The sequence below is a fragment of the Calliopsis andreniformis genome, chromosome 3, assembly GCF_051401765.1.
Source record: "Calliopsis andreniformis isolate RMS-2024a chromosome 3, iyCalAndr_principal, whole genome shotgun sequence".
NCBI classification, from domain to species: Eukaryota; Metazoa; Arthropoda; class Insecta; order Hymenoptera; family Andrenidae; genus Calliopsis; species Calliopsis andreniformis.
Window position 1 is genome coordinate 14,456,627 of NC_135064.1, and position 24,787 is coordinate 14,481,413.

General features: G+C 41.8%; 1 protein-coding gene across 1 annotated transcript in view; it reads left to right on the forward strand.

The window, feature by feature from the left end:
• Hwt (SH2 domain-containing adapter heavyweight) overlaps positions 1-24,787 on the forward strand; it is a 180,880-nt gene that overhangs the window by 133,206 nt on the left and 22,887 nt on the right. Inside the window, exons 3-4 of the mRNA XM_076393224.1 lie at positions 3,227-3,346; positions 8,707-8,842. Coding sequence (XP_076249339.1) covers positions 3,227-3,346; positions 8,707-8,842 — 256 coding nt within the window. The remainder of the gene's footprint in view (positions 1-3,226; positions 3,347-8,706; positions 8,843-24,787) is intronic.

The window sequence follows — 24,787 nt, forward strand, 5'->3', positions numbered from 1 at the left end:
CAGCTTCCGTTCATTTAACTCCCTCTTCAGCCTACTCCCCTTCGCCGCGAATCGAAACTCTTCGCTCTCCACGGGGTGGCCAGCGATATTACCATGAATTTACATAGCCTCCGCTTCGAACTTGGAACATATTGCGCCGCTTTGATTTATGTGAAACATTTGCTAAATATTCCCGCTTAATCTCGGCCGCGCGGAATGCCTTTTCGTAATCAGAACGCACGTCGTGCTTCCTTCGTCCGCGATCGAGGAGGGTTCGACGGGAGATTATAGGGGGTGCTGATTCTACCCTCGCGTCCGTGCCAGCTACTTCATTCTTTCTATGATTTGAAATGAGCAAAATTAACTGTACAGTATGTTCGATATAAATGTCTACAAGAGATTATTTCTCTAAGTAAGGTACTGTTTATTTAATGCATTTGAGAGTATGCTTTGTATAATCTCGATTTAAGTAGAAAAATATTTTCTTCCAAGTTTTAACGTACACTCGAGTACTGTTTCGTTTGAATTTACTGAAGGATTAATTCAGCTTTTACAACTTTTAAATACACAAGGGGTGATTCTGATGAAAACGGCCCTTCCCTAAAGGTTAACACTCGTTAGTCTCGCTCCTGTAATAATTTTCATTCCCGACCGCGATTTTTCCGGCAGCTCTTTGCCTCTGAATAATTCTTGGGAAAGGGTTTCCTATTATTTCGGCAGGGAAGCATGGAGTAACGCGAGCGCTTCATAAACGTCGTCTCTCGTGAACTCTCAACCTTTCCCTGTCTCGCTCGGACACTAGACGGTTGGAAAATTTATGCTGCACCCGGAGATTTATGGAAAAGCAAATCACTCTCGAGGGCGTTGGGACGGCGTGAAAAGAATCTATTAAGTGTGGGTCAAACACTGAAGAGGCGATGATTTATTATCGTTCTTGATAAGAATGAAGCGCGTCGGGGTAAATAATAAAGGTAAATTGAGCCGAATAAATATAAAAGAATGAAGATTTATCGATAGGGTCGAGTCGATAAGACGAATCAAATTTAGTTCTTGGAGAACCAACTTGGAGAATCAACTATGAATATAAAATATACGAACGAGAGAAGTATATTTGCTGGTCGTTGCGAGTGTTGCAGAGGGGGCAGCCAGCAAGACGTATTTTACGACAGAGCCGTTTCCCCAGATGGCTATAATTCGAAATAGTGAAACGCTACCCTTTAGCTGCAGGCTATTTCGCGGTTTCTCTAGATTCCATTCCCCGTCCTGGTGCGATGGCCAGTCGGCCTAGTTTGCATTTGGCTTCCTCTACTTAGCAGAAAGGGACGTATTTCTACGCCCCTGAGCAATGGATATTCTACTTGAATCCGACCAAGATTAGGAAATGTTATGACACTTAACATCCACTTCTAGCTTTGTAAAGGATGCGCAGGGTGTCTTTGAAGTCGAATATTAGGATCGGTAATTTTATTTAGAAATATTTCAGATATTTATTTTAAATATTATGTTGGAACTAAGCAAGGATATTGAAATTATTTTTCAAATTGTTATTGGGAGATCACGTAATTCTAAGATAATATAATATGATCGTATATCAGACAATATAGAGTAATATGACTTTCTTTAATATAGAAAGAGATTTCATATCAAAAATACTCTTTTTAAGAATCTTCCACAATTGAACTCTGTCTAAAAAAAACTTAGCCATAACTCCATGCAAGAACACATCACTACATTCGTCCACATCACCTCAGCAACCAGTAGATCCAAAACTCTTCGCCCAACCTTATTTTCGATATACTGCCAGCCATCCACTTCTATAAACGTTCTTCACGAGACCGACACTGCTCTTTCGTTTTTTCCTGCTAGTACCTCCCCATCCCCAAGCGTGACGCGAAAACGCGTGGATGTATCGGCTTGTCCCGGCCATTTCCGTTTTCGCTCAATCTCCGCCTGGTCTTACGCCTCTCGCCATTCCGACCACCCTCGAGTCCCATGCTCTCCTCTCCTCTTTTTGTTTTGTTTCATTTCCCACTTCACATATTCATACGGCACTCTTTGCTTACAATAAATGCGGACCATTTGCATGTAGGGACTCGACTCGTGAACGAACCCCTTCCCTCTCGATAGGTTGGGTGGCCTGGCCTCCCTGGGGCGCTCGCTTCGGTCACCCCTCCGCGGCTCAACTCCAGCGCGATAAGCCGCCCCCGGGGATCCGCGATTGTCTCGATTTATATGCATGCACAGACGTAGGTGGTGGGCCGTGGCTGCTCTCTGACTGCGGGTACACTGTCGTCGTCGAGAGCAGGGGGCTCAGGGGGACAGGGGTGGAAGACAAGGGTGGAGTGGATGCGACCATCAATAGATCGATTCTCCAGGCAGACAGTAAATATCGCTGATGAGCCGGTCCAGTCGTCGGCGATTGGGACTTAGGGTGGGGGATCGAGGGGTTGGGGTGCTTACCCTGCGATTTGTCGAGTGGCAGGCATCCTCGCGCTACTCAGCACCGCCGTTGCCTCCGTGCAGGCTCACCACCATCCACCCCCTCGTTGTTCTTCATCCGACATTCGGCCATTCTTTATATCCGTGATTTTCGTTTTTACGGTCTCCATCGGAGATTTTGCGAGTCGAAGTATGCGGGGGTGCCTTGGGAGGTGAGCAGCCCTGTCGGGGATTAACGCCGTGCCGGGTAATTTTTTTTCCCAGTAAAGGGAAGTCGCGGCGAACGAGGGGCTTCCTGCGTACGTGGAAACATGATGGAACGATTATCCGGTTTAATTCGTGAACGGTCTTTTAATGACCTGGCTCGTTTTATTTTATCTCGGGACACCGAGTGAAAGCTAACCTGTCTGAATTGTGTGTTTAGTCGGCTGGCTCACTGTGCGGGTCGAACTCTTGCAGACGTTCGGTGAATGCGATTAATAAATAGGCTAGGAGGATTTTCTCGCACGCCATATGGCGAGCGTTTGAATTTCAGCTGAAGGATTAGGCTCTTAATCGCTTCAGACGGATATAATTTCCGCGCACGTGTGCGTTATACAGTGTTTCAGGTTCATTTATTTATGTTGGATAAATATTGGTCGAATTGTATGTACCGTTTGTAGATTCGATGAGAGTTGAATATTAGTTTCAAGTTCATCGATGTTTTAACGAAATAACTTTCATCAATGAGATTTCTGTTATAATATTTATAATATTAACAAAAAGGAGTACAAGAACGCAAACTATTCTATTGTTGTTCTGGTTGCAGGTCTCCCTATGCGACGACTATAGTCTACCGGTCGATTTCGTGAACAAAAGACGTCCAGCCAGCGCTGCAACTGCAACATCCACTGTGCAGTGGGCACTACCCAGTCCTACCGTCGAAAACGTAAGCATTTCAATTGTTGTCTCGCGCTGACCGGAATTATGCGAAAATTGGTCCATTTAGTCTTTAAATAGAAGCTTCAATGGAGTAGGGTGATTCTTATACAGACGCAAAACAGGTGCAACACGTATCTGTGCATTAAGGTATTACTCGTGTTCATGGGACAGGTATGGGTCAGAAGTCGTCAACGAGATGGCACAGGTGTAAGAGAGGTACTTGGTTCGCTGCAAGTAGAAGTAATAGATACGAACAAACTCGGATCATGTCAATGTATTCCTCATTCACGTAAATCATCATCGTGGAAAAATAACGAAAACTGAGTGTTTACGATGAACCAAAGATATCATACCAATAGTTGTAAAACATTGTTCACAAACACGGTACACATTATAAGTCACTGGGTGAATCGAATTTTAGCTATAACTGCGTATAATATAGAGTAAATCTTCAAACTTGAGTACCTCGAAAACTAATATTTTTCTTAATTTGTTATTTTTATATTTTTATCATATTTTTATATTTTTCTTACTTTATCATAAGGAATCACCTCCTGCTCGCTTGTATTTGTTATTCAAAAGCACCCTGTACACTGCACTATTTTACTGGAATACCCTTTGCATCAAATTTTCAACATGATATACGTTTCCACGATACTTTTAACCTTAACTCGATCAGGATTAGTCTAACCCTATCTTCGGCATCGTTTGCCACAGCACTGGCTCACGATTCGTCCTGTCGTTTAACGGCAGTATTGATATTTTCTCCTGGCTGGCGCCCGAAGAATCGGTTGAAGGGAGAAATATAATTACGGTGGTGACAAAATACCCCGTGGGCATGATGGTATAGAGTGTGGGGGGCGTAAAAGGGGTGGAAGACCGCGTTCCAACAGGGTGAGAAAGAGAGAGCGACGAACGAACGGAAGGACGAAGGGAAGCATGCGAGTAGGGCGAAACGGGATGCGGGGTGGCGGAGACCGTTGACTTCCGGCGGTGCTTATAATTGTTCCAGCACTCAGTTTCTGGTGCTCAGAATCGCCCCAAGCGTAACACCTAAATGCTTCTGCAGTTGAAATACATCTCACCTTGACTATGCTTCCCGATGTCCTCGAAAAAGCGGTCGTAACGTCACGTTTCGTGCTGGCTCGAAATCTGGGTTTGCTTTGTCACCGGAAGTAATTCTTGGCTGGCGCTAAATTAGGTCTTGTTAACGTGGAGTAACCTGCAAGGTCTTCATTTTAAAAAGCAGGCATGAACTGTAAAGTTGTGACATAGAAAAGGCATCTAATAATAATTTAAAGCAAGAATTTATATATTTACTAATTTCTATGACAGTTGAGAGAAGCTATCGAGCTAGATATCCTTACAAATACAAATTTCATAGACCAATTATAGATTGAAGAATAATTTATCAAATTCAAGAAATCAGGTTATACATCTTCATCGTTTAAATAGCTTCCAACTTTGCTCAGAATTGAGACTCAACTCAATAGCGAACTGCACTGTTCGTAATTCATCCTCATCAAGACTGATTTCGTAGCTTCACGTTGTGAGGCTTGACGCGGATAAAGAAGGTTACGATCATCGCAACTGGAGTCGTAAACGAGAAAACGACGTAGGAAAGAAACATCGAGCGATGGAGGGTAGGGGGTGGGACACCTGGGACCATCGAACAAAAGTTTCCTTCGTCTCGTTGTCACCGAGGCGGTCTCTGACGAAAGTGCTCCTGACGCTGGTACCGACGAGAAAGAGCAGCGAAGAGGGGAAACGGGTAGCACTTGATTCAAGAGGGTGAATCGTTATGACTACCGGTCGTAAGCCCTACTTAATACTTTAGCGCTTCATTTTATGCGTGAGGTCGGGCACGGCTGTAGGTCGCATTTATCATTGCAACAAAGGGCCTTGCCGCGCGAAAGTTGGAGCGCGCGCGGGGACACCTCTTGCGCTGGAAGTTCGCGGTCGCGGGTTGCTGTGAAAGTGAAACGGGGATTTATGGTTTCCTAAAGTGTAGGGGATCTCGTAGTCCTGTAGAATACTAGATAATTTTGAAAGCAGGGTAGTTCACAGTTTTAGCGTCTTCATGTGTTGTACTGATCTACTTCTTTCAGATTTCTGATGTTAAGCCTGTTACAGTTACGAATAAGTATAAAGTTAATAATTCTTATTCTTTTTATAAAGTTTATAATAACTAAATCCTATATTTCCTTCTATAACAAAAGTAAGCGTTTTAACATTTTTAGTCCTCCCAGTTTATAATTCTTTTGTTTGAGGAGAATTCTCCAGCCAGGAAAAGGCGCTGATTATGCGTAGCTCATTTCAATATTCCCATTCTCGCCTATCCCTGTTCAGAATGTATCAGGCATATTCCAGGTTTCCAAACTTCGCAGCCTAAGCTCTCTCAGCGACGAAATTCGTATGTACTTAACAGGAGTATTACATTATGCAGGAACACGAAATCTCTGAAGGTTGCGAACGATGCCTCGTTTCTGACTCAGCTTGGGAAATGTATTACAAGAGTGGTCGAGGGGCAGACTACCATTTATTGATTTATTGATTCTATGTATGTGTATAAAAAAGGGGGGGATAATGAGAATGAAATCAGTCCTGAAAATCTGACATTTCGAGCACCTTACGGTAATGATGCTTTTATTTATGAATTTCGATAATACAACACGAAACCATGGACTTAAAGCAGCGAAAGTCACGAATGCCGTAATGAAACGAGATTATGCGCCAGTTAATAATAGCGGTCAATTATAATACCGCGGTCGAATAATCGGATTAAAGTCTGATGTACCAAAGGGATTACTGGTGGAGTGTTAATGCAGTTGTTCTTGTCGATTGTAGAGTAATGTGCATTCAGATGATACTGTTTAAAATTCACTGGGGGAAGTAGATTAGTGTGTCGTGCGACTAAATTCCTGATATCATCAGATAAATCTAAATGCATGGTGCAATATATTACCAAATGGAAAAAAGTTATCTACTGTAGCACGAGTAAAATTTCATCCAATACAATAACAATAAAATCTGCCCAATCACATTGCGTTAACGCAGGAATATTTTCATGAAGCATTATAATAGATTATCCCATTTATCTTAACCTACGTGATCGTGGCTTTAAATTCATCATAATGTCGATATTCATCGGAAGTCCGATAATCGACCGATTATTTTTAACCGCTATAATAGCACCATTTACCTTCCATGTTTTAATCCCCTTTTTAAATAACTTTACATATAATTCTTAAACAAAACCGACCACGATTAATCTTATTTCCATCGATCGTCTACACGCTACGTAACCCCATCCGTTAAAGCGTTCGATAAACCTCGTCTCGACTGGAAATCTCCCTCTTTCACCGCGCATCGCGACGCATCAGTCAACACACGGCGGTCCACGACATCCATGGATCGGGAATACGGGTATGTTTGCGTTCGTATAAGTTGAATCTGTCGCTTCGTCATCAGATTTGCGACAGTCGATCGAGCTGCCTTCCTCGGGATGCGTCTTCCTCCCGAAAGTCGTCCCTGTAATTTCCGTATAAACATCCACAAATTTATCTGTACCAACGAGACGGCGGCGAGGGCGGGGGTGCGAGGCAGAAGGCAATCGGCGGGTCCTCTCGTTCGAAGCAGCCCTCGGGGCACGCCGCTCGACTTTGGCAGGAGAATTCCAATTTTGGCCTCTTTCAATTTAAGGCTACTTGTCTTCTTCGCCGTCTTCCCGTTCGTCTTGTACCAGCAGACGTTGGCCCACTGTCTGCCGTCATTTCAATCCGTCTCTCCTTTTCTTCACCTCGCAGCCGACTCTCCGATTCGTGATACAACCACCCACGCGCCTCATCGAGCAGGCGAAGGGGCTTCCGCCGCCATTGATCAGACGCCTCCTCCGAGAAGTCGAGCGTCTCTCCTCCTCTGCTCTCCCTGTTGCGTGTCGGCTTCCTTATTCAAGCCCCGGGCCATCGTTATTGCTCTTATTATCGTTATTATCATTAATATCGGGGGCTACCGAATCGCGGACGAGAGTCTGCTTCGGGGGAATGCGAAGGTTTCTTTTTTCTTGTGGCGAGTCAATTGATATTCGCTCCATTCACTTTAATGAGCTTCCGAACGTTTCACAACTTTTTTATAAGGTGTCTTTGGAGTTTCTTTTTCGCCTGGAATTAGGGCTTGCGGGGATTGCTTAATGAGCTGAGAAAATGTGTGTTTGAAATTTTTTAGAGGGAAGTTTAAATAGTGGGAGATTGTGGTTTTAATAAGCGTTCTTTAGACTCTACAATTATTCAAGGAGAGTTCCCTCTTTTCACAAAACCAGCTTTCTGTGTGCCACTAACATTCGAGATACCCCATTAAATCGCTAAACCGCTAAGATTAGAGGGAAATTTAGTTGACTTATCGGACAATATTTCCCCCAGAGGTTCTCCTGGAATTCTAATTATTCGAAGCTCCGTGGCGAAGTAGCCACCCGAAGGAAAGCAGCTAGAAAACGAAACGGGGGACGCGGCTGTTTTCTCTGAAAATAACGATCATTCGAGGGGGAGAGCTAAAAATGTTTATCCTCCGTCCGTGGCCAAGGCATTACCGCAATTGGCTGCGCTCAGGGCTGGGAATTGCGTCGAGCTAACGTGTCGCGTGCTTAGCCGAAGAAACTCCTGCAATAACCCTTGCCGACAGCATCCCTCCGAAGGGACGAGGCTGGACGTTGTTAGACGCGCCAAGCGGCCATCTCGTTGCCAAATTAGTATTGCTACCGACTCAATAATTTCCATTGTCCTCCAGTTTTCTCTCCCGCTCGGTGAGCCTCGTTCTCTGGCTCGGTTCATTTCATCGAGCCGCCCTTCTCCTTCGGCTGTTTACGAAAACATGCTTCCAGACCAATACGCTTCCATCCCTCGGTTCGTCGTGTGCTCGGAAGAGTCTTTGCTGGCAACAAATAACAGGGACCCTTTATTGGCTCTAACAATCTGTGCTTCAACGATAGTTATACGCGTTCTTTAACGATTCTGCTTGCAAACCTAGCCACGATAGGGAAAGGCGAGTACAGCCATTCGACGAGCTACTTCTCGCTCAAGTATGGCGATTGCGCCCGTCTTGTATAAAAAGTTTTCACACGTCATGGATTATGGAGCTCGAGGCATTTGGAAAGATCCAGAAAATTGTTCACCGTGTTGCCAGTCTCGCATTTAATTGCGTTTCCCCAGCAGTTTGTGCGCCATTTAGGCACTTACGATTATACCTTCGCTTCACACTTTCCTTTTCACTACTTTAAGCATTGACGTCAGAAGGAACAACACCCACGCTTCCCGTGCGCTTTCTGTGATACCGGATCGTAACGGAAGGAAACAATTTCTGCTCTGTTTTTAGGCGGAAGTCGAGGTTGTGGAACAATATAGCGACCCCAGGGATAGCAAGAACAAGGCGTACGTCGAGCCAGGAGCGGAGTCGTCTTTGCCGACACTGTACACCAAAGTAAATCGCAACTATTGCCGACCTTATACGGGTAAGTGGGGTATAACTTCTCCCTCGTATTTGAGCATGTCACTCGAAACTAGCTTATTTTCTCGAGCTGAGAATTCCTCGCTACGTGAATTCCTTACCAATTGCTGTGGAACCTGGGAACTCTCAGACACAAACGAATGTAGTAGGTACTTTTTCTAGCGACGGCATAGTGTTACTTGCAGTATTAATAAGATTTATCTCAACATTAGAGCATCTCTAGCGTGAACAAGGTTTCGTTAAGTTTCTTAACTGAATTCTTAACTGGAGGTAAAATAATTTATTAAACAGTCAGTAGACTTTATCGTTTGATTACATTCTGAGTAAATTTAGGGTGCGAACACATTACTGAAATCATGTCACATATTATAGCAAACTTGTTTCATATTATAATAAAATAGATCTAAAACAAGGAAGAAACCTTGGGTCACATTGTGGTTTTGCTAAAATGTGTGGCGTGATTTATGTGACATGACAACAGTGTGTTATCACTCTTGTAGTTTTTTTAGTTTTTCAAATTTTTCCTAAAAAGTTGGAATACCGATTGATTTTTATAAAAAGTATTATGTACCTGGGAATAGTGAACGGTTCTCAACACGAGCATTTGTGTATGCAAATCCTGCAGACCGAAAAGGTCAGTGACTCATAAATTTCTGAAAGCACCGACCTAATGAACCGTTCAGATTATATCTATATCGCGCGATCGAACGACGAACCCGGGACCAGTATTATAATAAATAAACGTAAACCAGCGGCCGTAAATCACGGATTTAGCCTGGCGTCTGGATGATAGCCACCGCGCCTCTCGGGCTGTGCTTATCGATTGGCCTCGTGTCCTCTGTCCAACTTTCTGCCAACCGACTCATCGCATTTCTTTCCTCCCTGCTGAGTGTACTTTTTCATCGGAGTAGTTGGTCGTGTGTAATGCAGCTTCTGAGTAAGCATCACGATGCAGATGATCGCAAAAATGTTGGACTGCCAAGGATTCCGTTCAGCATAACGATCCTCGTTGCGCAACAGTCGTCGTGTGCGCTGTAATGGTGAAAGCGGATCTTGAAAAATGTATTTTAAAGGATATACAGTTGCAGTGCAAGGAAGTGGAAATTTTTGAATGGCTATGCATTCTGTGTACTTGGAAGTATCCATGAATCTTCTGTTGCGTTATTTCCTTCGGGGTATTTTATAGCAGTTTTCACAAATGAAGCATGACCAATTCTTTTCGTTTTGATATTTTTGAGTTGTATGTTTCTTGTAGGATATTCTCTAGTAATTTCTGCAACGATCGTAAAATGTTGTTAGAATGAGTGTAGTTATTTTTGAACATTCTGTATCACTGAATAGGTGCTTTCATGCAACATATTATGTGCTTCTTGTATCTTCATTGCTATTTTTCTTGCATCTTTTCATACAGCTTTTCATACGCTTCTATAGTAGTATATTTCCAGCAAGATTTTCACATGTAGATTGTTATACTTTTAGAGCAATAATTAAAGACCCTGAAAGTAGTGAATACCGCCTTTTATGTCTTTATATGTGAGACAATTTTGTTTCCTTTTTGAACGCAGGTTTCATGACTACGAAGGCTGATAAAAATGAGGGAATATTGATATAATAGTCATTTTTATTAATTCATAACTTTCAAGTATTCTGTCTTGATACAAATTTTGTACTGTCGTGAGAAGCCATAATTAATATACTATACTAAAAAATCATGGAAAAATTCAAAGCCCAAGGAGTTAAAATATAGTGTGATAGATCCATAGCATTGTCAATGATTTACCTTGAAAACAACATATCGTAACGCTTATGTTTCGGTGTTTATTGCGTTCCATCAATATTCAGTAGGTAGACGGTTTAAATGGGAATATTCCAGCATTCCAGGCTAGTGCAGTAATTCGAGCGTCAATCTGGATTCGAAACGCCGATCCGGATTTGGACCTCCGACGCGAATGAAATCTATTTCTGATATCTAGCAGGACGTGACCGTATAAATCATCTAACCAGTTCCATTTCGGGGTGTGATATTACAAATACTTCTCCAGTTGCTGCCAGTTTTCAATTTTCACAGGTTTCAAGTTTTGCACTGAAAATAGCCATTGTTTCGTTACGAAATAAGTACAAAATTCTGATTAAACACGATGATTTATGTTTTAATGGTAATCTTCAACATTGATTTAAAAATGTGACCTTTTATCGCGGAAGTATGAATTTCTAAATAGTTAACTAACAGAAAAAAATGCTTTTAATTTCTTTTATTTATTTGTCTGTGTATAGTACTGTCTTTGGTATATTTCAGTAGTTAGGGTCAACGATTAACGCGCCTTATACTAGCTTTTATCGTTTTATAGAGCATTTGTTAAGGTAATTTTTCACAGTCAGTTGTTACTTTAGTATTAATATAAACCTTGTGTAATTATTCTACAAAATTCAATGTTAATTTCAAAACAACAGACTCAAAATTAACACATCGACCAAAGTATTTCGAAAAGGCTGTAAGTTTCGGATTATAGAGTTAACAGAAATTCTCGTGCCAAGCCACAAATTAATGTGGCGAACCCTCGGCAATACGGCTGATACACCGATGTACAAATTATCGAGGCAACAACTCAGTTAACGTAGAGTAAGAGAGGCGGAAGAGCCCCTCGATAATTGAACGGTGCACGCAGGTTGGTCGCGTATAGCCACGGATTAATCGAACGTTTTCGAAGCCAGGGAAAATACTTCTTGTCGAACACGAGTTACCAAAAAGCCTCTGTTTTTAGGATCAGCATAAAGTATCACACACTAAATAATTTACTAATTTTCAGAAACCACTTTCGATAAAAACGTCCAATTAGAAATATTCATATTTCATATTCTTATCCACAATTTAAAGCTGCTTCGACGTTACACTCAAATTTCAAGTTCATCCTCACCTAATTCCAGCACTGTTTGCTCCATCAACCTGAATGGTCGAACGCACCCAGTTTCCCACAATTAAAAGATCCCGCGGAGCGTGCGTGTCCCTCCCCGCGTTCCTGGCGCAATTTTCGGGATCCCTCGATTTGCAATCATCTCGTGGCAGCACCGCCTCGTAAACTTTGGCCACTCGTTAACCCGTTTCAGGGTAACAAGGGTCCTGGATCGTCGCGCTAGGTTGTCCTCAGTTCCGGTTTGTAATTAACCCCTGTAGTTATCCAGCATGCAGGACGTAACCGAATCGGGGAATCCAGCGTCCTGTCCGCTGCATCTCCGACTGTTTTAACACTCGGTCATGCAGATTGTCGAGTAACACTGATCCCCGGCCAAACACCAACAGGAATTTGCATCCTTACCATATTCATGGGCTTTTAATTCGCGTGGCGTACCGTGAACGTGGCAGGGATCAAGTCGCCGAGAGGGCCTGAGTAAACTTACTCAAGGGATGAACGTTTGCCATCCTTCTGGAGGATATCGGGCCCGAGCGCTGGCCGTGACTCTCTTTGAGTCGACTTCTTGCCTTGATCCGTTAAGCATTCTAATCGACGAGAACGATGTTTACCCTAGACGAGCTGGTGGCTTCCGTTTGCGGCTTTATAAATAATGCATGATCGGTGATGCGATAGGGTGGTCGTAGAAAGGTGAGGTAATGACGGAATGGACAAACTTTCGCTTTTTTTGAGACGTGCAAAGTGCTTCTTTAGGATGAGAAAATAGCTTTCCTTCGAGCTTGAATTTAATTCACTTTGTTAGCGTGTAAGGTGTTCAGGTTTACTTGGTGTGGAAGGCCATAATGGTATGTCGTTGGAACTGAGACCTGTTTTTACTGTACGATATTTTCTTGCTTATGTAGTTTCTAGGAATAACCTAGTTTTTATGTAGTCCTAATCTATATCTTCAGAAGGAGAGATCTTATTTCTATTCCATACCTTAGAGTGATTTCTAATGCTAGTCTTATTAAGTTTCAGAAGATACTGTCGAATTACTGTGACTGCAAATTGATGTCTTCATTCCTGTCCCTAAGAGAACGAATGTCTCCAATTAGAGACATGATCTTAAATCCTCCTTCCGCCATTGCGAACGCAGGATCTCGTATATCTTGCTACGACTGGACGTTAGATAGAAATATTGCGAAATTAAGACTGGGTATCTGTAGCACTGGGATGCTGTCTCTTTCACCATGAATTGAATCGCCAGTTACACTGTTGTTAGGGAGAAAATCAGAGAGGAGAACGGTATACAAAGGGTGGAATACCGTGTCCAGGGATGGTCGATTTATAGAAGGGAGTCCAGTGTTTCGTTATATAGTTGATGACGCAGTAACTCTTGATGAAAAAGTAAATATAAAGGAGTAAAATAAAATTATTCAACAATTCAAAGGATTATAAATTCTACTACAACTTACCAAGTATTTATCAATGAATAGATGGTCGGCATCAGTACTATACACATTTTACTTATTTCATTCTCTTAACCATTAGTAATTACAAATAATCCTGTAGAGAATAGGGATCGTGAAATGTCTGGACGACCCACCCATTACCTCCAGCTTGGAACCTTGTGGTGTAGTATCAACGTGACGTCGTCGGTTTCGTTTGGTTTGTTCGGTTTGAACTTTTCGGTGACCATGGCATGCGACTGGCGTTACTTGCTACTGACACTGTCCGCCGACCTCGTCCCATAATATGTCGTGTGATATTTAATTAAACTCTTCCCCGCGGCCCTTCCCTGCGCATCCAGCCCACCCTCGTGCCCGTCTCGCAGTCTGTAAAGTTTCAAGGGGTTTCCTACCCGTTCTGGTGCCCCTCTGTCCTCTCCCGTACTTATTAACCGTTTCAACAAGGCCTCTTGACACGAGGGATTTTTCTTGCCCTCTCTTCGGAGGGCCGCTCAAGTGCGTCCGAAGTAATTAAAAATCGGCCGATTAAACCTAATGAAGTAGAACGGAATGGAACAGGCGGCACGGGCATCGCCGAGATTTCTCGTTAGGGGCAGTTGCCATCATCAGGGGCCATTTTATTCGAATTTCCTCTCCATTCGTCTTACCAGCTGCGATTAGGGTGTCCGTGGGTTTTCTTTGTACATCGAGTGGCGGTTGCGATTTCGATTCGGTTCATTGATGTTGCGTTTGAGATTCGTTTATTAGAGATGTGGTAAAGTCGGATGGCTCATGCAAACTTAAATATTCGAAGATTTTGAATATAAAAAATTTGAAAAATGAGAATTTGAATATTCGAATATTTGAATATTTGAAAATTCAAATATTTGAACATTTGAATATTTGAAAATTCAAATATTTGAACATTTGAATATTTGAATATTTGAAAATTCAAATATTTGAACATTTGAATATTTGAATATTTGAAAATCCAAATATTTATTTGAGTATTTGAATTTTCAAAAATTGTTAAAAAACTTCAAAATTCAGAAACTTGACAACTTTTTAAGTAATTTTAATTTTTGTGTTCCACTACATTTTTTATCACTATATTCAGTGATAGAAAATACTTAACCCAATTGTGCAACACATAGCTAGTCTTATGAGCCATCTGTACAACATAGAGTTATGTTTCTACTATCATATTGCAACCTAGCAGTACTCCTCCATCGTGATCACGGATCAATGAGATCTAAAGTTTAAATGAATTTTCTGCAACTTCGATCTTTCAGAAGCTCTTGAAATTACCACGACACGGGAAGCTGGAGTAGGATTTGAAGAGCCACTTTCCGAAACTTTCTTATGCCCCATTCTAGACGGAACCGTTTAACCTCTACACAAAAAGTTCGAGAAAGTAGTACACTGTTTGCATGCAGATGTCTTCTGCATCCCCTTTAGACTTTTCTATAATGTAGATATATATGGAGTCCAAGAAGTAAGTAGACAAACTTTGAAGGTCCACTCTGCTCACGTCAAAGACTTTCCTTTTCGCCCCCCAATTTACATATAAGGTAACCATGCAACGTTTGGCTGTCTATCTTTCCTATCTTGTATAACATTGATTCAAGTATAGTTTTGCAACAACTTTTTCTATCACCATCGTAAATCATTTAAACAATTAAAATTCGAGCAACATAAATGTTCTACTTCATCCATTGAACCCAATTGATGTGAGGAAAGCAGTTGTGCAAAATAGACACAGCGAAGAATTGTAGTGGTGTTAATCAGCGCCTTCGCCCCTCTTGGCAGAAAGTACCAGCTTCGTCATTACTCTCGCGCGATGAAAGAACTTTCTCCTATACTGATTGTCTCTTGGAGCGACCCTCGCGGAAGAGCTACCCTCGTTTCAATTACCGGTACCAGGTGACTTGTAGCTCGTTCCGCGTCCCCGAGCAGTTAACGCTGCTCCGGGTTCATCGTATGCAAATGACAAGCCGTCCGTCCGTCCGTTTGTCCGTTCGTTTATTGCTAGCGCGACCGAGGGTTGCTTGATTCACATCAAACGCTGGCTAAATGCTGTCTATTGTCATGGCTCTCTATACCCATGCATATCAAATAATTGCGGCTAAATGAAAAGTGACATAACAGGTCTTGCAAGCTGTCTTGAGTGTTCTCAAAAAATACCAATTGCTAATAACATTAATGAGAATTTTGAATGGAAATAGCTGGAAACAAGGGAGACATTACTGCAAAATAAGTAGAAAAGATTATTAAATACAGATTTGTTTTAGGACTGGAGTTCTGAAGGATTTGGTTTCTAATGGTGCATTGAGACCAAGCGAGCGAATACTCGTTCTACACCCACTTCAATAAAATACGAGTGACACGAGTATTCTTTCGTTCATTTGTCGATTTTATTCATTTATGATAATTTGAATTTTGCTGAAGTTGGAGAAGGAGCATTGGCTGGCTTGGTTTAGCAACGTAGTTCCCAATGTACTGGCATCTTTAAAGAATGTTATATCGCAATATAGGTATTGATATCTCTAAAGCAAGTTTGTGAACGCTGTCACAACTTACAAAGAAAAAGAATCCTAAGGTAAATATCCCAACAGCAGACCATGTCTCAGTACCTGGACACTAACACTAATTTTATTGAATTTCAATTTTAGATTTTTATATATCTAACAAGAAACAATACCTACAAAATAAAAAAAGTATCACAAAATAGAACATTCAGTTACTGAAATACAATTCAAGTATCGGGACATGCATTCTTAAGTTATTTACTTACTAGGGCATGTATCTCAAGCGTCCAAGTATTGGGACATTTACCTCACGAAGGGTGACAGAACTTTTTACAAACACTCCACCGTTTCTCAGTTCCTCTTTCCTCCGAGCACACCCATCACAGAATGTTTCGCACCACGTGCTCAAGAATCTCCCACGCATTCCGCACGCCTCATTTTCCACGCCATTACGTACGATTCTGCAGGTGACTATATTTCAGTCGAACATTAAGCCTGATAGAATGAGCCGTTGTATCATTGCGGGTCCTCTTCGGTAGACATTAAGGGTTCGTCCACGAGTTATGTTTACGACGGAACGATTTGCCGTGCGACAGTTTTAGTATAGCGGCGCGAGAGGCGGGACAGAGGCGAAGGTAGAGGGAAAGTTTGTTGGATTGCCGCGAAGATGAATAGTTAACCACCCGTTCCCCACCTCGTTCACGGTATCCCGAATTTCCGTCTTCCGTCGGTGTCCCTCTTTCCCCCCTTCCTTCTCATTTCCCTTTCTGTTCCATGTTTGAGAGCCGACCCACTCCCCCTGCACCCCCTATTTCTCGCTTTCGCGCGCGGTAAACTAGATCATTTACAAACTGTCAGCGGCATGGTTCTGCCTCTGCTCGTCGGACGGGGCGAGTACGTGTCGGGTCTCGCAGCGAGATCTTAATCCGCTGGCAATCTCTCGCGAGTTAAGTTCGCGTGTCTTACAAGACGGGTTTTCTCGCGACGAGTGGTGCCCCGACGCGACGAGGACCCATCGCGCGGAAGGAATCCATTTTGTGAGCTCGAGTGCCATCCAACGATGAGAAGGATGGGGAAGTTTGTGGTGAGTGTTGTTCTGTGTAAATTTTGGTTTATGATATGAATTGGAAAAATGGGCCTCGATAATGGAGGGGGTTAAGAATATTTCTATTTGTTTTATTATTTCAGTTGTGGTTGGTATATTATTGAAATTATGTATGTTTTATATGCGGAATGTGTGAAGAGTGTCTGTGAAATGTTGTTGAGATATGGTAGAATTGTTATATTGTTTCTGATGAATGAATATCAAGTTTATATCGATTACCATTATTGGTAATGTCAATAGCATTATTAATACTTCGATTGCTACGTTGTATTGATAGGAAATTTCAGTGCACCAGCGATTCAAATTTTAAATATGATGTGGCAGTTGACGTGTATGTAAATTCAGATGTTAAGTATTCTGAATTTCAATTTTGTGTTCGTTCAGTATGTTTATTCATTTTTGTTTTTAGTAAACAGTAAAACTGACTAACTTATAAAACGGACTTGGGTATTAATTAAAAAAGTTATTTAAATATTTCAGAGAATTCTCTTAAAATATGTGATATATTCTTGTGTATTGAGTTTGTTGAATTATTTTAGGAAATTTGTTCAAAAAAAGAAACACTCTAGGATGAAATGAAACTTGCCTTCTATTTTGTGTAAAAGCGAGGCTACCCTTCATTCACACTGAATTTCACCCTTTCACAATACAATGAAAGTTTCTAATTCACTGTAAGAGAATTTTCATTATCGAGTTCCATTTTAACTTGGTAACGGACCGTTACTAGCTAGTCGTCACTGGTATTTGCAGTAGCAATTGGCGATCCACAGTACGTCGTAACCCTATCGTTTTGTTTCGCGTACCGTGAAATCGCGCTTTGCGAATCCATCGGTGGTGTAATATTCTCCATGGTAACCGATCCTTTGTTCGAGTGATTTTGAAATTGATTCCTCCGAATGAACAGTAATCTAAATATTTTATTTCAGTGAAGTGTTAAAAAGTTAAGAGAAAATTATTTTTCGTAACTTTTGGTAGCATTGAAGCATTGAAGCATTGAACTCATATCACATTTATTGCTTTTTTAGTTTTATTTCTTCCAATAGATGAGATAATACATTCTTTTTCGGTTCGTATGAGTTCCCCTTAATGGCTCAAACAAGTTGAGTTCTTTGTCCAGCGACAGTTCCGTTAATCGCAACCGAAGCTTTGTCTCCGTTTTATCGCACGAGGGACATCTCCTGTGGGGCCCGCCAAACGAGGTGGAAAGAAAATTTTCAAACAAGTCGCGCCGTTTTAGCCCCGCTAAACGAGGAGACGTAGAGCTAGAGGCTGACAGTAAGGACGTCGCGCCCCACACAGTCATACCCAAAGGGTCCCTGAATTCATTTCATGGCCAATTACAATTAGCATTTATGCCACGATTTGCATATCGTTGCGAGATAATTTCACGAACGCTTAGCCTAATCTCCGTGTCAGATGTTCTCTAACGGACGGCGAGAGGAATAGTCGTTGCTAAAGATCGTTTATCTCGACGTGCAAACTTTTCGTGTCCCGAGTGAAACTAATCTCGACATCAGCGCCCCGAGGCTATTACATAGTCTACTTTCCAAAAATTACCATTCCTTGATGCTATAAGAGACAGGAATATGATATAACTATGTTCAAAGTTTCCTTGAGTCTTTATTAGACTAAGTCGTTTTTTTATTGATCACTTGCATTTATTGCTTGATCTAAATCAATTCTAAGATAGAAAAGAATTGAAATTTTAAGTTCAATCGTTAAGATGCGAATACACCAAAGTTCATCAACTGTTCACTGGTGTATATCTAGTTTTACACTCTGTATCAGCTCTGCCAACACCCCTCCTCTCACATCCATCAGAATAAAAGAAGAATACGAAGGTAGTAGAACATATCGAGATCCATTTGGATTCACTCTAACCGAACAGGTGTACAATCGCAAATACAGATCACGTAAGATTAAACTGTAAAACGAAAGTAAACCTCGCGACAGATTAATCGCCCTGGAGGAGAGTCGGAACAGGGAGATGGAGAGAGCCAGGGGCAGTTGCTTGGAATTGGTCGCGAGGCTCTGCTCGCGATTGATCAGGTCCGCGCCCTTGATGAGCCGACTCCCTCGGCCGCAAACGATCGTGCTCACGTGTGACCACCGCTGTAGATTTCAATTGAGCAATGTCTACCGACAGGGAAAGCGGATAATCCGAGCGGGCCGCTATCACTGCGAGCGACAGCTCCGACACCCTCCACGAACACCTCCACCTAGGGTTCTATCGCGAAAACCCTTTTGCAACGGGCGTAACATTGATTTTATTCCCTGCTAGAATCAATCGGGACTAAACGCCGCTGGGCCCCCCTTCCTCGGCTCGCCACCGGCGAAATCATTTTCGAAACGAGGTGTAATCGAGTTTACGGTGTCGTTTCCCTTTATTTTTTCCATGGAATCCTCAGGTGTTGGCGCAACAAGACACATAGGAGCGATAGGGGCGGGCCAGGCCGAGTTAAATTAGATCGACCGTTCAATTTGGTCGATGCCTACAGCCGTGATATTGGATTTGGACGTTCGAGAACGCGTGGGGTGGCCTTCTATGGAACTGCCTTTGGATACAGCTTTTTATGAAAGAGGTGGCTTATAGAAATAAATGAGTTGAATTTGGCTGGCTATGCCCTGATGAAGCGGGTTTTTAGGAAAAGTCTGAACGTCTGGTTGGGTAAAGTTCTTAGGGATGAAGTGGTGGAAGAAATCGGAAGGGATAGAGATTTATTGAGAACGGGGTAGCAATGGAACGTCTAGGAATAGTTGAATTTATTGTTTTGTTATATAAGTGGGTGGTGAAAGTTATATATTTTATTTGAATAGCTATAAGGAAACTGTAATCCAGCTTTTTCATTCAATTCGTGTTTCGAAATACAGATAAGAGGTTTCAAGGTTTTGAGATATATCTAGGACAATAATTATGCAAAATGTGGACCAGATTGTTGGGGAAGGGAGAAGAAAAACGGCCTTATTGCTACCCCTTCTTTCACTGCACCTAATATGTGACGTATAGCTTATGTCTTGGACTAAGATTCAAGCTTATAGACCGTAAAAATCTCGTCTTGAAGGTAAACTTATCACTAGCAATTTGAACATATATTTCTCAGAGATGAGGACAAGGTGAAGTAAAAAAATAATTCTAAATAAACATAAGTGTCAGAGCTTTTGTATCAGAGTGTATAAGAGCTCGAAATAACACTGTAATTTTAACATTGAACGAATTTCTATTCAGGATAAATCCACTGACTGACACAGCTAGCGAATTTAAGACAACCTCCTTGCTCCTTCATCTTTTCTTGTCACAAACACTTTCCTGTTTCGTTTTCCCTCAGTCACCAAACTCACATTGATGCACTTTTCAAGCTGAATGCAAGGAATGCTTCCTTTAAACCTTTTCTATTTCTCCCTGTCCCTTTCTTAAAATTCCTTGTTCCGGGATGGGAGACGACTACAAAGAGCAGAAGTCGTCCTGCTTCTTACAGAATATTTCTTTTCTCCGCGCGAACTTTCGGCACGCTGCCTTTTTCCGCGTATTGACGTGTCCTCGAGTGAAAACTGCGAAAGATGTTCCTCTTGTGAGTTGCGCGCTGGAATGGTATTTTAAGATAATTTCCGGCAGTGTGAACTTCTGAAGGATAAGTTGACGAAGGGCTGGCGACGATGCAGGAAGGGACGATGACAGAATAAAATTACTCGAGTAAGTAATTTGAGGATAGGGCAAGTAATTGCCACTCAAAATGTTCAAAGGCGTTGCCCCTTTTTTTGTTCCTTTTATGCTCGCCGCTGGAGTCGTAGACGTAATTCCTTTTCTTTTTTCGTAGAGGAAGTTAGGGGGATGAATGTCTCGAGACAGCAGTCAAAGGCAGAGATTAAGAAAGATTTTGCATGAAAAAATTCTTCCCACCTTATTTTCAGCTTGGTTCCTTATTTTTCAATTGTATGAACATCTTACCCTCCAAGTAAGTTTCTCAATATATTAAAAAAGTACCACCTTTCATGTCACATGATGTTTTATCATCGAACGAGGATGCACTACGTCTTGTTTGATATAGACATGTTTCCTTAGATAAAGGCACCAATCAGGGAACATCATGTCGAGAGTATTGGGTCAAACATTCGCGTATCTCTGTAATCAGGAGGTGCTCCAATCATCGTATAATGAAATATTCGCCCGTAAACTTGTGCTCGTGTAATTTTATCTATACTGAGGGGAGAGACTTGCTTTCAAAGTAAACTTCTTATCTTTTTTCTTAAATTATCTTTTCTTTAGTCTGGTATTTGCCTTGGTGACTTTGATTCATTAGAAGCTACTTTAGGAGAGCATGCTTTAGTGGAGACTTGAATCTTCAAGGAGATTTAAATGGATCGATATTCTTGATTGTAGAATATTAGAAGTTTTAATCGCATTTTCTTGAATGATCTGTTAAATCCGTTTAGAACAAAAACTCTTGATTTAATTAACTTCACTGCCACTATTCCTCTTTATTCGTCTTTTTAGCGCTTAAACCTCTGCATTGCTCGCTTTTAAATTCACTTTCAAATTATTTTCAATCACTCAGATTTCTCGAATTTACAATATAGAACAAACCATTGGTATTGTAGGAAAGTGATTTGTACTACAGATTTTATAAAGATCTTTCACAAAATGTTGAGTCTATTTTACAATCTATAAGATACTGTCTCTTTTATGGTCTACCTGTGACAGAGATTAGTGGAACAGCTAGCAGAAAGGGGGAAACAAATAATTAGAAGTGGAAGCGGAGCCGTATCGAGGAAGCCTTACATTTCCAGACCTATTAGACTCCTCGGCTAAGTTAACCCCATCGTACGATGACCCTTGGCACGGCTGACACATTTTAGTCGCGAGATTCGTCCAATCCCGGAGCTGTAGCCATGAATTCTGGTATACACCGAGAACCAATAACCGAGATTGGCTTTCGTTTCATCGTGGCCGCGTTACCAGGGTAATCTTTAGTCGCCACGTAAGAAGCCGCGAAGATCCTGGTGAAGGTGGCTGGTGATTTCGTTTAGGGTTCTCCTTATACCATCTCTCTCTCCCTTTCTCTTTCACAGACGATACAATCCAGCGACCCACATGTGTTCCATAGAAACGGAGCCTACCACGGTCATGTTACGGGGACAATATCTAATAAAAAGCAGAGTGAAGTGGCCGGGAGGGCGTTGAGGTCTGCTCTTTTATAAAGCTTTTGCCGGAATTTTTCTCGTCATTGCCTTCCCTTCCCCCTGAGACGTAGCGCAAAGGGAAGATTGTATAAGTGACAGTTCGAAGGTTTTTACGGGCCTGATGAAATCCCAGAGATTTTATTCGGGGGATTATCGCACCGTCGAACGAGTCACTGGTGATCTTCCTGCTATCTTCGGAAGTGAGTCTCTTGTGTCGTGATGTAATGTCATTCTCAGATGCTGTTTCAAGAAATCTTATGTACTCTTTGGTTTGTCCAAATAGGTACAGAAGTCTTTCGATTATGACCTAACGCGTACAGGATTCGGAGAGCAAGTAGTTGTTAGAGGAATGTAGAAATCAGAATATGCAATTGAAGATGTTTAGGTTTCTGTATCTTCAAATTATCAAATTTTTAAAGCTATTCCAAGCATCATTTTTATGATACATACTCGTTTTACTTGCATGGTGTTTTCCTTGCATTCACAATAAGACAAGTAGAATATACTTTGTTACAGATAGAAGATACTTGTTCATAACCAGACACCAAGTTCACAATGGCAGTAGATTATCTTTGATTCAAACCTGTTGAAACGAGCAAATCGATTACACTTTGCATGCAATCTTTCTTCACAGACGACTACCCTAATTGCCTATTGTACGACACCAAACAGATGACCATGTTACAAGTTCGATAAACGAATCTCGATACAAGATTACAAGTACGGGGTACTAATCTCCGACGACCTTGACTCTCGCCCGTAGTTCGTCAGAAATTGCAATCTCTAACGTCATTATCCCTCCAGCTTAATCGATTCGCTGAGCCACTTCTAGATAGAAGTTTTACGTCAGCCTTCTGCCCATCCAACGTTTCATCATTGAAATATCGTCTCTTCTAATAATTCGTGGATTATTTATAGTTATCTGTAATCTCATGCAACCAGACGATGCACGCGTTGCGTAACAGCACGGTGCGTTATCTGTAGTGATTGCCAACCTAGGGGATCGTCGCTCGACGACCCTAATAGATTCATTAGGGGTAGACAGTACACCCTTCGAGTGCATCACGGACCCTAACCATACGCGTGTACACTCTATTTCTACGGTACACGTCCCTTCGATCACCCGCTTCGTCACTCAGTTGCTTCATATAGTCATATTACGTCCATACTACTAGACGCCTATCCGTCAACTCATTCACCAACGCTCGCCTTCTCTAGACTATTATCAGCAATTTCAAGTTCTCACTCCGTTAAGCTTACGCAGGGTTCCTGGCGTCCAGGTTATATGCGGTATCTCGTATTAATCGATACATATGAATATCTTGGATTTTGTAGGGGAGATTTCTGAGGCTGTAAGACAAAATGACACTACCTATTGAAAAAGTTTGAGTTTACAGTGTAATTGAAGACGACAAGATGGAATTTATATTCTTGACGAGAGGAGATTGGATTAGAGAATTTTTTTCTACAGAGGAGTAAAAAGGGTTAATAGACTAAGAGTAGGTCAATATTTTCTCATCAACTTCAGGTAACTAATTTCTTTAGGGATAATGGGAAGTGAATAAGTACATACGTCATTGCAAATAAACCTGTCTCATACAATATTGAACTAACAGTCTCTCTTATCTTTCCTAAAAGAATAACGTTACCTCTATCAAAAACTGGTTAATAATCCATTTCTACTTCAAAAAACCTTGCAAGCGAATAGCTAAAGCAGTAGTCCAGAAAATCCCATCAGATCTGAAAATTCTAAGCAGAAATTTCAGTACCTGAAGAGCGAGAAGCTACATGAGCTTTATGAATCCACAGTTGCGTTGTAACACACACGTTCACCCCATCGTCGACTCAATAAGTTAGTTCACCTTGGTCGCGCAGTGTTTACGCGGAGCAAGTTCGCGCGCGCAATATATCACCGACTAAGCACTCACGCGACTGCTCCTCTCTTCACGCACTCGTTACCTACAGGTTTTCGCTGGGCTTTCGCACGTGCACCAGTCTCGCGCGATATATCAGCGGGTCGGACAGCCCCCGTTGGCTGCTCGTTTACTTCATAACTCATTCGGTCATTCATCGAGTCTCGACCCTCTCGGTTTGCTTCTCCGTCGCGCTCCCCTTCCGCGGCGTCGTCCATTGGTTTGCGGATACCTGCTAAATCTGATTATCGATCGGTAATCAATATCGGTGCAATTTGGCCACACGCCAGGATACCGTGTGCGCCTTTGCGCTCGTGTGCGCGTCCTTCGATCTGGTTGAGCGGTCTCGTTGATCCGAACGAGGGATGATCGGGAATGGTGTTCACGCCGTGCCGCTAATCGCGCGGAGAGTCATTCCAAATGAGATTCCAGTGCTGCTTGCGGCTCTTTGGTAAATATTTCCACAACTAAGCATTCTTGGCTGTACATAATTTCGTCGTGATTGGGGAAAAGAAATTTTTATGAAATTGGTTGGTAATTCTGTGGACTAAAGTTGGTGAAGTTATGTAATTTGTGTTGGTGAAATTAATATGAAATAGAATTGGCTTTTGAAATCTTTCGAGAATTCGAAGCATAAAAGAAATTATGTATCTAAGGAGAGTTTTTAAGTTTAAACTGGTGCCTTGTAAGTAGTACAACTTATTATAAGGCAGTTTCAGTAGTATGAGGTGAGATATAGTAGACATTCACGAATTTATATTATGAAAAGGAAGTAACGGAGTTTTTGTTCCAAATATGCAATCTCGCAATTCTACATGAAAGAATTTTATTTATTAATCCTGAATTTAGTGCAATAGCCATGATATTTTATGTTTTATTTCCTAACTGC